A 13,970-nucleotide genomic window follows, 5' to 3' on the forward strand; every position below is an offset into this window, starting at 1 on the left:
CACTGTAGTCCCTGGCACCAGACCTACAGTTCCTAACCTAATTCTGTGCATTACAGCTCATACATGCAACTGTGTACTGGGTGCTACTCCCACTTTTTCTCAGCCCAAACTCAAACTGCACAAACCCTGGCAGGCAAAACATCAAAGCACAGGAAGATCAAAGCCAGACAACCTATTTAGTACTATTTTTTCTGAAATAGACATCTAAACTTTCAATGGCTGGGAAGGAAGCAGCCATTTCTTCTCTCACACTGATGTTTATACCAGTGTGCTTTCGGTAAGCTCACTCATATAAACCCAGCTCAAGAACAATCAGCAGTGGAAAAAAAAAGAGAGCTGACATTCATTAACCCTTGAAGCATTTTTTTTAAGTTTAGTTCAATTACAAAACATATTCTGGAAGAACTTTTCACTAGTTTCTGTTCATATCCTTCATGGTATTGGTCAGGAAAGCAAAGGCCAGTAATCTAGAATACTTTTATCAAAATCCAGAAGAGTTCCCATATCTGTATTCTACTGAAACCCCACCTCATTCTCCCCTCCCAGATTCCATCCCCACTTTTCTGAAGGGAGTGTGGCAGAGTAAAAAATGGAGTGAGGGAGGAAACACACAACATACAATCATCCTCAAATGTTTTTTTAAAAAAGTAGAATACTGCTAAGGGAGGACTGCCTCAAATCTGCCATTCTTATAATCCTTCAGGCCACAGGATTATACTACCATTCTCCCATTGTTGGTTAAACTCATATTTTAACATTCTAACCCCAGTGCACTTTCTGAATCTAACTATCCCATGCTCACTTTAGAAGTGCATGAGGAACACCTGACTCCTTTCCAGGCTTACTTATTTACTGTTTGGAGTTAGCTAGACTTGGATGCTGGATCAGACAGCCCACATTACTGAAATAACTGAATGCTAGCAAGGGAAAGCAATTTGCCACTGGCTAAGCTGGGGATGGTTTTTACAAGTTACGAGTAGTGTTCACTAGAACAGCAGCTTGGCATGGATAATACAGCATCCCACAATGACCTGAAGAAAGAAATGGGTAAGTATAGGAGAAACTCCCCCATTTGTGACTATCTCCCTACTTCTTCTTCCTTGCAAGAAGATTGTTTCTACTCCTGGGGATTGTTAAGATTCCCTGCTAAAATTCCCTCTGCTCCCACTCCCCAAACCAGGAAATCAGCAACCAACCACCACTCATCCTAGGGAACCATCAGACACCCAAGTGGCACCAGAAGTGCTCAGTAACTGTAAACAGCTGCTTGCACACACAGGAGACATCTGCCTGCTTTCCAACACAGGGAGGACACTGTTTTGACTAAGTCTTCTTAGGACAAACTTTTATTCATCAGCACAAAACCAAAGCAAAGAACAAAGTGTTTCTCCAGCTTTGCTGTGACTTCTTCTTAGAGCCTTTCTTTTCCATCGCTGTGTCTTAGGTTACTAGGGGAGCCTGTCTCTTTCCTTTTGTTCTCTCAGATTTTCATAGACAACACTTTATCACATTTTAGCTGGGCTTATTATTCAGGCAGGTCCGCCTGGCTCCAGGTTCTTACACGTAAGAGTATAGTAGTACTACACATCAGCATAAAACTAAAATGTCCTTTAGAAAAAAATGTTATTTGCTTATGTAGAACAACATTCTGTGTATTTCCTCTCAGGTAAAATTCATATGCTACAGAGACTGTGTGGAATCAGAGAAATAGAATAACTCCTTCCCAAGGTTATCTAGTGGAAACATGCAAGAGAACGGCAATCCACAGTCAATGTTACAACTTAATTTTGTGATCTTATTTTGTCTTCTTTTACTTCAAAGAAAAAACAAAAAAAAGATGTTGACCTTCAAGTGACTATGACTCCTTTAAAAAACCATTCTAACGGAGGTTGCTCAATTAAGCTAGAAACAGATGTCAACTCCCAATCCAAAATTCTTATTCCTGCTCTTGCAGTAAAAATTTATTTGATTTTATGCAGTTTACACTGTGAAACACCTTCACCAGTTCAAATTTTTGGCTCTTCCTATTCAGCAACAGATGCTCGAGTGATGTTTCTCACTAGGTGCACTCCCCAGAATTTAGCTTCCCAATAATCACATTACCTATTACGCACATCATCAGCTTGCAGATAGAGTCACGCTTCCACCTGGAGCTGGCTAGATAGGTAGTAGTGCAGATGACAGGACAGCATGGTAGAGATTTTCAAAGACATTTCTTGAATAATTAAGATAAAGATATAAGCCATCTAATTCTCGTAGCTTCCTTTATGGTCTTAGGAGAAGTTCCCAGCACTGTGACAACAGCAGCTTACTTCCATTATTTTTTTAGGATTTTGGGGACTACTACCATAGAATCACAGAATCACAGAATGTTAAGGGGTTGTAAGTGACCTTAAAGATCATCTAGTCCCAACCACCCTGCCATGGGCAGAGATACCCCCCACTAGACCAGGCTGCCACGCCTTATCCAATCTGGCTTTGAACGCTGCCAGGGTTGGGGCACCCACAACCTCCCTGGGCAGCCTGTTCCACTGTCTCACTCCTCTCACAGTAAAGAATTTCTCCCTAATGTCTAACCTAAACTTCCCTTCTTTTAATTTGTACCCATTACTCCTTGTCCTAGAACTACGGTTCCTGACCACGAGTTCCCCTTCAGACACTGGAAGGTTGCTATGAGCTCTGCACTCAACTTCGTGTTCTCTAGGCTGAACAGCCCCAACTTCGTCAGCCTGTCTTCGTAGGGGAGGTGCTCCAGTCCTCTTATCAACTTCGTGGCCCTCCTCTGGATGTGCTCCAACTGTTCCTTGGCGGTGGGATATACACGAGGAGAGGAAAGGCAAGTCTCGGCCCAAACATCTTCCGGCGGGCTTCACCCCGCACCTTTCTAGAATCAAGAAGGCAGACGGTTGCCCAGCCTTCCCCGAGCAGTGAACGGGAATCCTCCGCACTTCACGCGGTCCCTCCTGCAGGCTGGGGGAGGGCCTGCCAGGAGCTGCCGACGCCAGCACGGTAGGCAAGCACAGCCCGACGCGCCCGCTCCCAGCGCGGAGCCCCAGCCGGCGGCCCGCCCCCGCCGCACCTGCGCGGAGGCGGAGGCGGTGCGGGTAACGCGGGGGCAGCGCCGCGCTCCGCCCCCGGCCCGCCCCCCTCCCTGCCGCCCGCCCGGCCCGGCTCCGCTCCAGCCCCAGCCCCAGCCCCAGCCCCAGCTCCGCCCGGCCGAGCCGCAGCCCGGCGGCCGCCACCGAGCCATGGCGAGCGCGGCGGTACCCGCGCAGCCCCGTGAGCCGGAGGCCCCGGAGGAGCGGGACGCGGCCGGGGATACGGAGCGCACGGAGGTGTCGAGCGGGGCCGGGGCGGCGGCGGCGCTGCTGGGGGAAACGGGGCTGGCCGTGAGCTGCTGCATCGCGGCGGCGCTGAGCTGGGAGCGGCCCCTCCGCAGCCTGGGCGGCTTCGTCTGCGCCAACCTGCTCTTCTGGTGAGCGAGCGAGCCGGGCTCCGGGGCCGGGGTCGGGACCGCCCCCCGGGATGGGAGAGCTCCTGCCTGGCCCGCGCCGCCCCGCCCGGCCGCGGGTGTCTCCTCCCCCCGCCCTTCTTCCCTCGTCCCCCGGGAGGAGCCTTTGCCCCTCTGTCCCCCCTGTCCGACCGCCCTGCGCGGGGAGCTGACCCCCGCCCCCAGCTCCTTCCGTGGGAAGGAAGGTCCTGCTTTTCGCTTCACCTGCGCCGCGGCATTCCCTGCCCAAGCCGCCTCCCCGGGTCTGGCCGTGGCCCTCTGGCTGTGTGCATCTGCTTGCTCGGGGTCTTTCATCATCGGTGTCTGCCCCAGCCCCACACACGCCCCTTCTGCCCCCATTTCCCACGGCATGATGTGTGATGATGAGGAGGAGCCTCGGAGCGAAGCTGAGCGGGGTGGCTGCACCAAACCCCACCGGGACTTGCATTTCCCGCAGCCGAGATAAACCGTGGGCCCGTATTTCTCTGCAGAGTTTTGAAACCTCCTGGAATTAGGCCCCGAGCCCATAGATAGAGCTGCGCTGCTGCCCTGGACCAGTGCTTCAGAGTTCATGTTGGATGTACGTGATTTTCCAAATTAGTGGCCTAGTTAGTGGAGGCTTTGTGGAGTGGGGACAGCAGGAATGTTACTGCAGTGCGCCAGTTCTCATTTTTGACTAAGCTTTTTCTAGTCAGATAGTTTTGTTGAATAAACCCCAGAAATTAACACAGGGATGTGTTCGTTGTTGTGTTTGTCATGACTCTTCTGTTTACTTCTATAGGAAAAGAAACTTGTGGAACTTCTTCAGGGCTTTCCCCTGATCTTTGGTTTTGTCAATGCCTATGTTTTTTGTTTTCTGATCTAAAATGTTGCTTGTGTAGAGTGATTTATGAATTAGGGCTCTAATAATACCCCTAATAATTAGGGTCTAATCATACTGCTGAGACTGTTAAGACTGAGTTGTGTTTCCTGCAGCTAGAACTGCCTCCTTTCCCCTTGAGTGAATAAGAGGCAAACAAGCAACATAGGGGGATTAGCTGCAAACTCCACTTAGTTCTCTATAACCCTAACAAGCATGATCTTTAAACATAAGATCAAAGTCATGGAAAGAGAACTTCCTGAGGCTTTGCGCTGTACAGAAAAATCTCTGTGCAAGTGTGTGTTATTTCCAATTTTGGTTGACTTGTATTATCCATCTTGCTCTTAGGTATCCTCGGTAAATCTTTTCACTGAGAAGGTAACATGGTTTTGCTCTAATTTTCTGCATACTTCAGAGATCACCTGTTCTTTCAGCAATTTGGAAGAGTTATAAAGCTTTATGTTTCTTTGCCGCATGGCTCTGATAAAATTTGCAGGGACTACATCTAGCATAATACATTTCTGCATCTCAAGGAATAGTATCTGCTGGGCAACCAATTTGCTCTTCTTTGTCCAGCTTTGATCATAAGCAAGGTATATAGTTCCAGCATTATGTAATGCCTATAGGAAGTCTCATTTGGTAGTCTTACTGGCAACTTGTTATGTTACCACTATTTGAAGTTATTTTACCAAAATTCATAGTTCTCTCTACTTTCTTACTCTCAAAATCATAGAATCATAGAATTAACTGGATTGGAAGAGACCTCCGAGATCATCAAGTCCAACCATTGATCCAACCCCACTGTGATTACTAGATCATGGCACTCAGTGCCACATCCAGCCTCATCTCAAAAACCTCCAGGGACAGTGAATCCATCACCTCTCTGGGCAGGCCATTCCAATGCCTGATCACTCTCTGTGTAAAGAACTTCTTTCTAATATCCAAGTCAGGGCAAGGATTGCTCATTTTACTTTTGTGGTATTGTACCTCAGCAGGAAGCTCACCGTCCTAGTGCCAGGGAGTTTTTGAGAGGTGTATACAAACTAGGAAATGCAGGAGCAGGAATGTTGACCAGTAAAATTCTGTGGTTTGAGACTGAAGAACAACAGTCTTAGCTTTGTCCTTAGCAAACATAGGAAATCTGACACTTTGAAAATGAAGTGTCACATTTCTCTGCTTTGGTTTTGGCGTTGTGTTTGCAGCACGATGTGTTTGCTCCTTCTCCTTTTCTTGTTTGAGATTCAGCTCATCAGCCTAGTTTGTTGTGACTCAGTCGCTACTGCTTCTGAACTGGGAACAAGTGTCTGCCCCTGCTGTGAGTCAGGTCTCTCCTAACAGGGCTTTGTGGCCAGAGCCTAGGTAGAAGGAATGTTTCCTAGTTGCTGCTTATGTGCCTCATCTTTTCTTGTCATGTGCCTCCAAGTATCCCTATCCCCATTACAGAATAGGTTCACTCCCAGTGAGAAGGGCCTATAATCTCAGGACTTCTCAAAGCTGAGAAGTCGATATGGCTGGATGGGGGGCTCCTCTCACTGTAGCAGCAACAGTGTTGGTGGAAGAGGGAGGAAGGGGAAGTGAGGCTTAATTTTACAGTTTTCTAAATGTTGGAAAAGTAATGGTAGTTCCTTTCTCCTGTCTGTTTAATTTTGTTGGGACTGTGCTTTACTCACAGTTAGTTCAGTACGTATGCCATTCAAAACACTTCATGTGTAAACTGTTGCAGTGGGAGCTGCTGAGAGCGAACTGTTTCTCCGATGTCACAAAATCTTTTTTTTTTTAATATGTTCGATTGTAATCTCTTTTGTGTTGAAAATCTCTTAACCATTGTTCTATAGATAAATGCATTTCTGATGTTTACTACTAAAATAATGTTCTTGTAAATACAAGAAATTTACTAACTCAATTTCATTATGATTGCCTTAATTTTTTGAACATTCCTAACAAATTATCATGGTGTGCTTAACAAGAGAATAGTAAAAGTAGTAACAAATCTGATTATTGAAAAAGCAATTTTCAGTTGCCACTTCCATTATTCATTCACCAAGAACAACTTTAAACCTCCTGCCCCAAATTAACCTGATTGAAAATCTTTAAAATAAACAAGGGTTAAATATATACTGTTTTGCACCTAATAATCTGAAATGTAATATGGTTTCTTCTGCTGTATATAGTTTGCAAACTGAAGTCAAAATAACACAGGAAAACAAGGCTGGTTTTCCCCCACCTGTTTTACACACATCATACCGAAAAAGTGAGTGATGGCTCAAGAGCAGAGAAACTGTGCTGGTACCAGAAGTTCAGTCACTATGTTCTGTTTTGAATGAGAAAGTTGGCTGCATATTTTTGCCCGCTATCAGCACTGACTGTGGGTACCACTGGAAATGTGGTCCCCGTAGAGCTGCTCACATAGGACATCTTGGTGACAAAATGTTACTTTCTTCTTGGTCTTATCTGTATTAGGTGGTCTTGCTAGTGATGTTATTCCTAGAAGACTGCTGTGGTCATTAGTGTTTTTCAGTACTGCCTGGGGGCTGTGAGGTTGACTATGGGTTTCCCTCAGCACTGTGTGTGATCCCTTCCTTAAGGATGACTCACTTAGTCCTTTACAAGGATCATGTCACTTTCATTCATCCCAGCCACTCCATTACCAGCATTCCACCAGATGTCATTAGTAAGAAATTCACAGAGACTGTAGGGATTGTGTTGGCTATCTGCATTCAGGTTTTAATTTCACTTGACATTTTTTGTGAGTCCAGTTACTGAAATTGAAAGTTGCTATATATAAATGATTTACTCCCTATTGCTTTAATTCAGGCACACAGTAATTTCACCTCAGAATCCATTTTTGTTTCCCTCTCAGACATACTTTCCACAAACCACACTCGAATCTGAGAGCATACGAGCAAAATTAATACAGAAAGAATTAATTCTGACAAAATTTTATTCCTTAAGAAGAAAATCCTTGGTTCAAAATACTGACTTCCATTTAGGATATATGTGGGAAATTCATCAGTGGTGGTAGTCAGGAGGAAGATCACCAAACTGCATTAAGTGAGAATTGGAATAAAATAAATCTCTGAAATCAAAAGATAAAGAAAAATGCATGAAAATTAAGTGAGTTGGAGTAAGACTGGATATTGACTTTTTAAGGCCAGATTGTGGTATGCTGGTCTTCAGAGCGCTGTATTGAATTCGTGATACCTCCCACGTCAGGAGAATACATACATGTTTCTGTGACAAGATGTTTTTTTCCTTATAGCAACCAAATGCCAAATGGGGTTTTGAATGTGGGAAATTTCAGTCTTTGGCTGTCTTTGTTACAAGAAATCTTTAGGATACATTTTCAGTTGTTTTGGGATTACTTTCCTGAGAACCGAAGTATCAGAACAGCACACAAGTGAATAGTCCTGCCTCAAACCATAATGAGTTTTTATCTCCTATCCCTTGAGTAAGGATAGTAGAATAGGTTATGTATTGACATAATTCTTTTGTAGTGATAATACATTCATTATCAGAAAAAAGAAGAAAGAAGTTCTTGCATAGGCTGTTTTGAAATTCACTGTGCTTTCACCTGAGTGACTTTCTTACATGGTTGCTAGTTTGTTTCTTCTTGTCTGATAGTTATAACTTATTTAATTTGCTGCCTTTTACCAAGGCTTTCTAACGTATTGGTACTGAGATTATTTTATTACACCTAGCTGCAGTACAGTAAATTGCTGATGTTTCTTCAAGCTTAAAAAAAAAAGTTTGTTGGTTTTTTTCTTCCTCGAAGATGATATTTCAAAATACTCTTCCTCAACTAAAGATAAAATTCGAGTGTCAGTTGTGATATAATTTTAGGGTCTGCTTGTTTTCACTCAGGCAGTGTCAAGCTTATGTTCACTTTTCTAGTACAAATTATTAAAACTGTTCAAGGCTTTGGAGGTAGAAAAGTGGAACAGAATGTTAATTTAATTTCATTAGAAAAAAAATTAAAAATCATTAACAGCTTTTTAGTGACAGTTTGGATACTTTTGGGTGAGAGATTGGTTTACAGGAATGAAAATTGACATTGTTTAAGAGCCAGACAGTGTTACATAAAAACCTGGGAAGTTTACAGCATTTTTTGACCAATAAGATGAAGTCAGGATTGGTCAGAAAAGAAATCAAGTGGGGTAGTGGAGGAATTGAGGAAAAGTGAGCATTACTGAACAATTTAGGACCAAATCCGGGATGAGGACTTCGTGGAAGATGGAAATCTCAAACAAAGGAGATTAGATGAATTGCAGCATAGCTTGGGTTTATTCTGTCTTGCTGAAACTTATCTATGTTGTGTCTAAAACAGTTGTCTTAAGAGAGAAATTATAATTTCTTCAGACATTAACTCAAAATAATGAAACCTTTCAAATAGTAAGTAGAATTCTGAGAACAATGGTCATTTTAAGGGGATATGCTATGCTCTATGGTAGATGTTTCAGGACTAATGAGAGCATTAAAGAAAAGGAGATTTAGGGCAGCATGGTAGAGGTGCTACTGCTCAAACTGCTGCTACTGTATGAGAAAATGGGATTAAGATTTCTTCTGTACTTTGCCAGAGTACAGGTTAATTAAGGTCATGTGGGCATGTGTCTGCAAAAACAAAGGAACCCAGGTTATTGATGTTATGTGTTTAAATCAAAATAATTTTAACTTCCATGGAAATATCATCCCCTGTTTTCACTGATGTAACAGTAGAATTCGATGCCATGATAGACTCAGAAGGTATGTAGTTTAGGTCATTTAAAATCTTTCTCAGTTCTTTGTTTTTAATATGCCTATCTAGTGCAACAGGTTGCAGTAAATCTGATCCACAAGCCGCAAATGTTGAAACATGATTCTAACAGCAGAGCATTCCCCAAGAGGTTTCCTTGCAAAAAGTGTGAGATAATTTTGCAATGTGACATTTTGTTATTAACTTAATCCTATTTCCCAGACTACCAATGTAATTTCAAATTTACCAGTTTATAAGCATGGCAAAGGTTTTTCCAATACTTTTTTTCTTAGAGGCTTATACTATTTTTGGTTTTATTTAGACTTATTTTTAAGTTTAAGAGTCAGTTTCTTGTAGTTGGGGTAGAGAGAATGTGCAATTTGAATTCTGATCTTGGGTGTTAACTTCAGTTAGCATTGTCCTGTGGTCTTTGTCTTTTGTCCTGAAACCTGTGCACAGACCTCCCAGAGAATTACTCCTTCTACAGGTAGCTGTCAAAGTAATAGTAGTTTAGATTTGTGGGAGTCTGTTTCTTTGGACAAAAGATTTATTTGTTATTCAAAAATCTTTTTTCCTAATAAGTTCTGGAAGGTTTTCTAAAGAACAGCTGATTTGATCTGTGCTTTCTGGCTGAACAAATATGATCCTAATCTTTTGAATGAAACCTGACAAATAAGCTCTTTGAATAAAAGGTTGATGGCTGAGTTTTCTTTGTCTTCACAGAGGAAGAATTAAAGAAAATGATGCAAGTTTTGGAATAATAATCATGCCTCTTCTGTTTTTTTTGTTTGTTTTGTTTTTAATTTTTATGAACTTGATAGAATTTTTAGACTTCTGCATACTACACAATGAAAAACTCTTTGCTAGTGGGCACATAGGTTACAAATCAACTGCTCTCCATTTTATTTTGCTTGAAATATCTCGGATATCTAAATTATTGGATGGCATTCTTATTTAGAGAAAAAACTAAAAAAAAGGTACTTCTTCCTAATTTATGTCTTTACAGAAGCTTACACTTTTCTCCACTAAAGTAGATGTGATTTAAAACATTTTTAATGTACATATTTTAAGAAGGATCCTATTACAGCATTTCACAGGTTTTCAGGTAAACAGATACACAGCTGAGTTCAAGCTGCCAGGCACCCAGAGTGGTGGTATGCATATTTTAAATTTGAATTAACATAAGATGTAGACTAAGTGCATTTGAAATTATTTTATTCAACAAATTATGCTTTTTGGAGGGGTGGGGAGGTTTTCTAGACAGCATTTATAAGTCTTTGCTTCGTCCAAAATTTTTGACAGCACAGACCAATTGTCCTGGGAAGGACTTAGTTTTCTTCCTGGTACAATGGTACAGTGCTGTGTTTTGGATCTAATGTGGGAATAATGTTGATAACACACTGATGTTTTACTTGTTGCTGAGCAGTTCTTACCCTAAGTCAAGGACTTTTCAGTTTCCCATTCTCTGCCAGGGAGCAGGTGCACAAGAAGTCAGAGGGAGCATGGCCAGGACAACTGACCCAAACTGGCCAGAGGAATATTCCATAGCACAGTTTACCCAGTATACAAACTGGAGGGGAATTGGCCTGGAGCTGCCCATGACTGGTCAGGTTGGGCTGGGCATTGGTCAGCAGGTAGTGAGCAGTGGTATTGTGCACCACTGGTCTTGCTCGGGTTTTATTCCTCTCTCTTTTTGTTGTGTCACTTTTTAATTATATTTAAAACATTTAAAACATAAAATTTATAACAATAATTATTATTATTATTGTTACTACTGCTAACTTTTCTTCAATTAGTAAACTGTTCTTAACCCATGGCTTTTACTTTTTTCCAATTCTCCTTCCCATCTCAACAGTGTGGGAGAAAAGTGAGTGAGCAGCTTAGTTGCTATCTAGTATTATACCACACCACTAAGAGGTAATAAAGGAACAGCAGGAAATACACTGGATTACTGAGTTTTGGACTTCCAAAGTGTTGAATACTTGAGGCTTGGATTTTAATATTTGTAGATACTGCATTTTGGTATTTACAGAAGCTTAGTATGAAAATCATTTACATTCATATAAATGTATCAGAGCAGTTCATATGAAAGTTGTAAATTTAATAGACATAAAAAGTGGGATTAGCAAACCTGCTTTGGGATGGTTTTTCGTTTAGAAGTCAAAGCTTTGAACTACCTATAAATAAAATATATTTGAATATGCATTATTCCTTCTTGATTCAGAAGAGGGCAAACAAAATGATTGAACCAGTGATCAGTAAGGGCACAAGCTTTCTGATACCATCTTTGTCATGTATTTCAAAAATGCTCTTCGGGCAGTGCATTTCATACTGTATTTAGGATAAAATTAACCCTCTTCCCCAGACCTCTTGCTTCAGGTAATCATCAGAATTTGTTGCAAGCAGACAGGTGTTGATCACTCCAGCAGTAAGCATGGAAGAATGCCCTACATTCAGCTCCAAGCAGGAAACAGTTACTAACAGTTACTACCAGGAAACAGTTACTACCACATCTTTTCCTAACCTACATGCCTTTACTGTAGGTGTTTGTCTGAAACAGTGTTGGATGGTCCCCTGTAAGAGCAGAAGTAGACATACCTTTGAAATTAGCAGATCAATATTCTTAAAATGCACTAGAAATATTTGATCTATACAGGGGAGAGCAATTCTCTGTCTTCTTCACGTCATAGCCCAGTCTGGCTTACCTGTGTCTGGTGGAAAAAGACTGGTTCTATAGAAAACTGTCTGGAAGGTGCCAGTAGGTTTTTCAGCTTATCATTTAATGAGGAAACGAGTGTATACCAACCTTTGCCATTTAGAACTCCACAGAATTACTCTGAAGAGTTTGGGCTCTGGTTTTAAGATGCAAATACATTTTTGTTGAGTGTGGAGCTAAAGTCCACAAATCATGCAGCCAATAAATGCCTCATAAAAGCTGATGGTGAAGTAAAGCTCCATGCTCACATCTGTGTTATTCATAGCTTTCTTTTACTTGTGTGATTATGTGGGAATTCATCTAAGGATAGATGGTTATTGAAAGTGCACCTGCTAAGGCTTTCTAGAAATAACTAGCTCTGGCTGCTGATAGTCTAAATCATTTAATATTTGATTAAATATTTTCATATGGTTTGTGTTTACAAAGTGCAAATCATTCATAGTTCTAGAATGTGTTGTAAAAAAAATACCTTAATAGCTAAAATGAGATAAATTTATTTATTTAACTTCTAAAAAAAATTAATGGATCTGTGCCTTCCCTGTATTTCATGAGTACAATTAAAAATAACTTTTGTCATGCCCCATAAAAGTTCATTATGTTTACAGACTGCAATATTGTATGATGTGGTTTACCTTTGAAATTTCTTAGCTTGCTTGTACCACTTGAATGCCTTTGTACAGTCTGATTTGTGCAGGCAATTGTCCCAGGTGCTCTGTGCTGTGAGGTAGCTGCTTCTTGATACATCAAATCCAGTGGATGATTTGTTATGTTAGGTAATGTATCTTGCCAGTATTGATACATGGCCACCCCCTACTATAAAGAGCTGAAGAAAAAACAAGGACAAGATACTTTAGAAGACTTTTCTATCTATAGGTTGTGTGATATTAGGTAATGTCACCTCCAGGAGCAAGTAAAGGAGCTCTGTAACCAGATGAGGCCTGATCATTCATTTAATGTGTTGCTCTTCTGCTATGTACCGTCTTGCTTTTGCTATTGGAATCTCATTTGTATTTGCTGTCCCATCTTTTTTTCCATCTGAACTTCCTAGCTATGGGAAACTGGGCAAAAGGATATTATTTTTTTTACTCTTAGAGCATGATTCTTGAACTTAACATTTTAGAAAATATGGACATTGGCAAAATACTGAAAAGGTTACATTTGAATTTAGTTACTTCTGAATAGTCAGTAGAGATTAACAGCAAGGCATATTTATTTGTGTGACATTATAAATAAGGAAACATAACTTGCTAAGAAAAGTTGAATTATGTAATTTAAGAAAATTATTTCATACTACTTTATAGGTAGGAAGAAATGAAGGTGACTGAAATGCTGAAGAGAAGTGTAATTTCGTAACGATTGTGGGTTGTTTGGGGTTTTTTCCCAGAAAATCTCAATGTATGTATTAATTTAAAACCACAATAGAAAGAGTCCATCATTATACAGTTGAAGAAATTCTGCGTTTAATTGTGGAAGTTTTCAAGTTTTGACTCTTAGTAGTGCAGTTTGGAATCACCGTAGTCCAGCTGCAGTATAACTAGGCCCAGAAACAGAAACTGTTATACCTTAAAGTTCTAAGGTCTTACTGAAAAGGATTTGCCAACCCCTTCTAATAGACAAAAATAGTCATAAAATGAAGGTATGATTCAGGTTGGTAGGGGCTTCAGGAGGTCTCTAGTATGACTTCCAGCTCAAAACAAGATCAATATTAATTCAGATCAGATTGCTCAGGGTTTTGTCTTGACAGACTTCAAGGTTGAAAATTCCATGACCGCTGTGGGCAGTCACTGCCTAATTATCCTAACGGCCAGTAGTTGATAGCTCTCCTGTTTCATTTCCCAAAACTGGTTTTTCAGTCTTCCACAGTGGAGTTGAGTAGTAGGCTTGGATCCATCATGCTTATGTTCTTTCTACATAGAAGAACATAGGCTGGAAGGACAACAGCAGGTCAACTAGTCTGACTTAATCAGATGAGGTCCAGTTAGAACACATTGCTCAGGTTCTTACACAATTAAGTGTTTGCAAGTCATACTCCATAGTGGTCTGCCACCTGCTTAGTGCCTCCAGTAGCTCTTTCACTGGACTGCTCTGTAGGTTAACCAGAGAACACCCTTCACAGTGAGGCCACTTTTGCCATCAGTCCAGGGGAGAGGCTTTTCTTTCAGCCTCAAAGCCAGGT

At 41.3% G+C, this 13,970-nt stretch overlaps 1 protein-coding gene across 1 annotated transcript in view; it reads left to right on the top strand.

Moving 5' to 3' along the window:
* Positions 1-3,231: 3,231 nt before the first annotated feature.
* The window catches only part of RETREG1 (reticulophagy regulator 1), a 59,462-nt gene continuing 48,723 nt past the window's right edge, over positions 3,232-13,970 (top strand). The window contains exon 1 of the mRNA XM_027888423.1: positions 3,232-3,475. Within this exon, the coding sequence (XP_027744224.1) occupies positions 3,249-3,475 (227 nt within the window). The 5' untranslated portion in view covers positions 3,232-3,248. The remainder of the gene's footprint in view (positions 3,476-13,970) is intronic.

Source organism: Empidonax traillii, unplaced genomic scaffold, assembly GCF_003031625.1.
Source record: "Empidonax traillii isolate 1590-97213 ecotype Southwest subspecies unplaced genomic scaffold, ASM303162v1 scaffold238:size1398292, whole genome shotgun sequence".
Classification (NCBI taxonomy): Eukaryota; Metazoa; Chordata; class Aves; order Passeriformes; family Tyrannidae; genus Empidonax; species Empidonax traillii.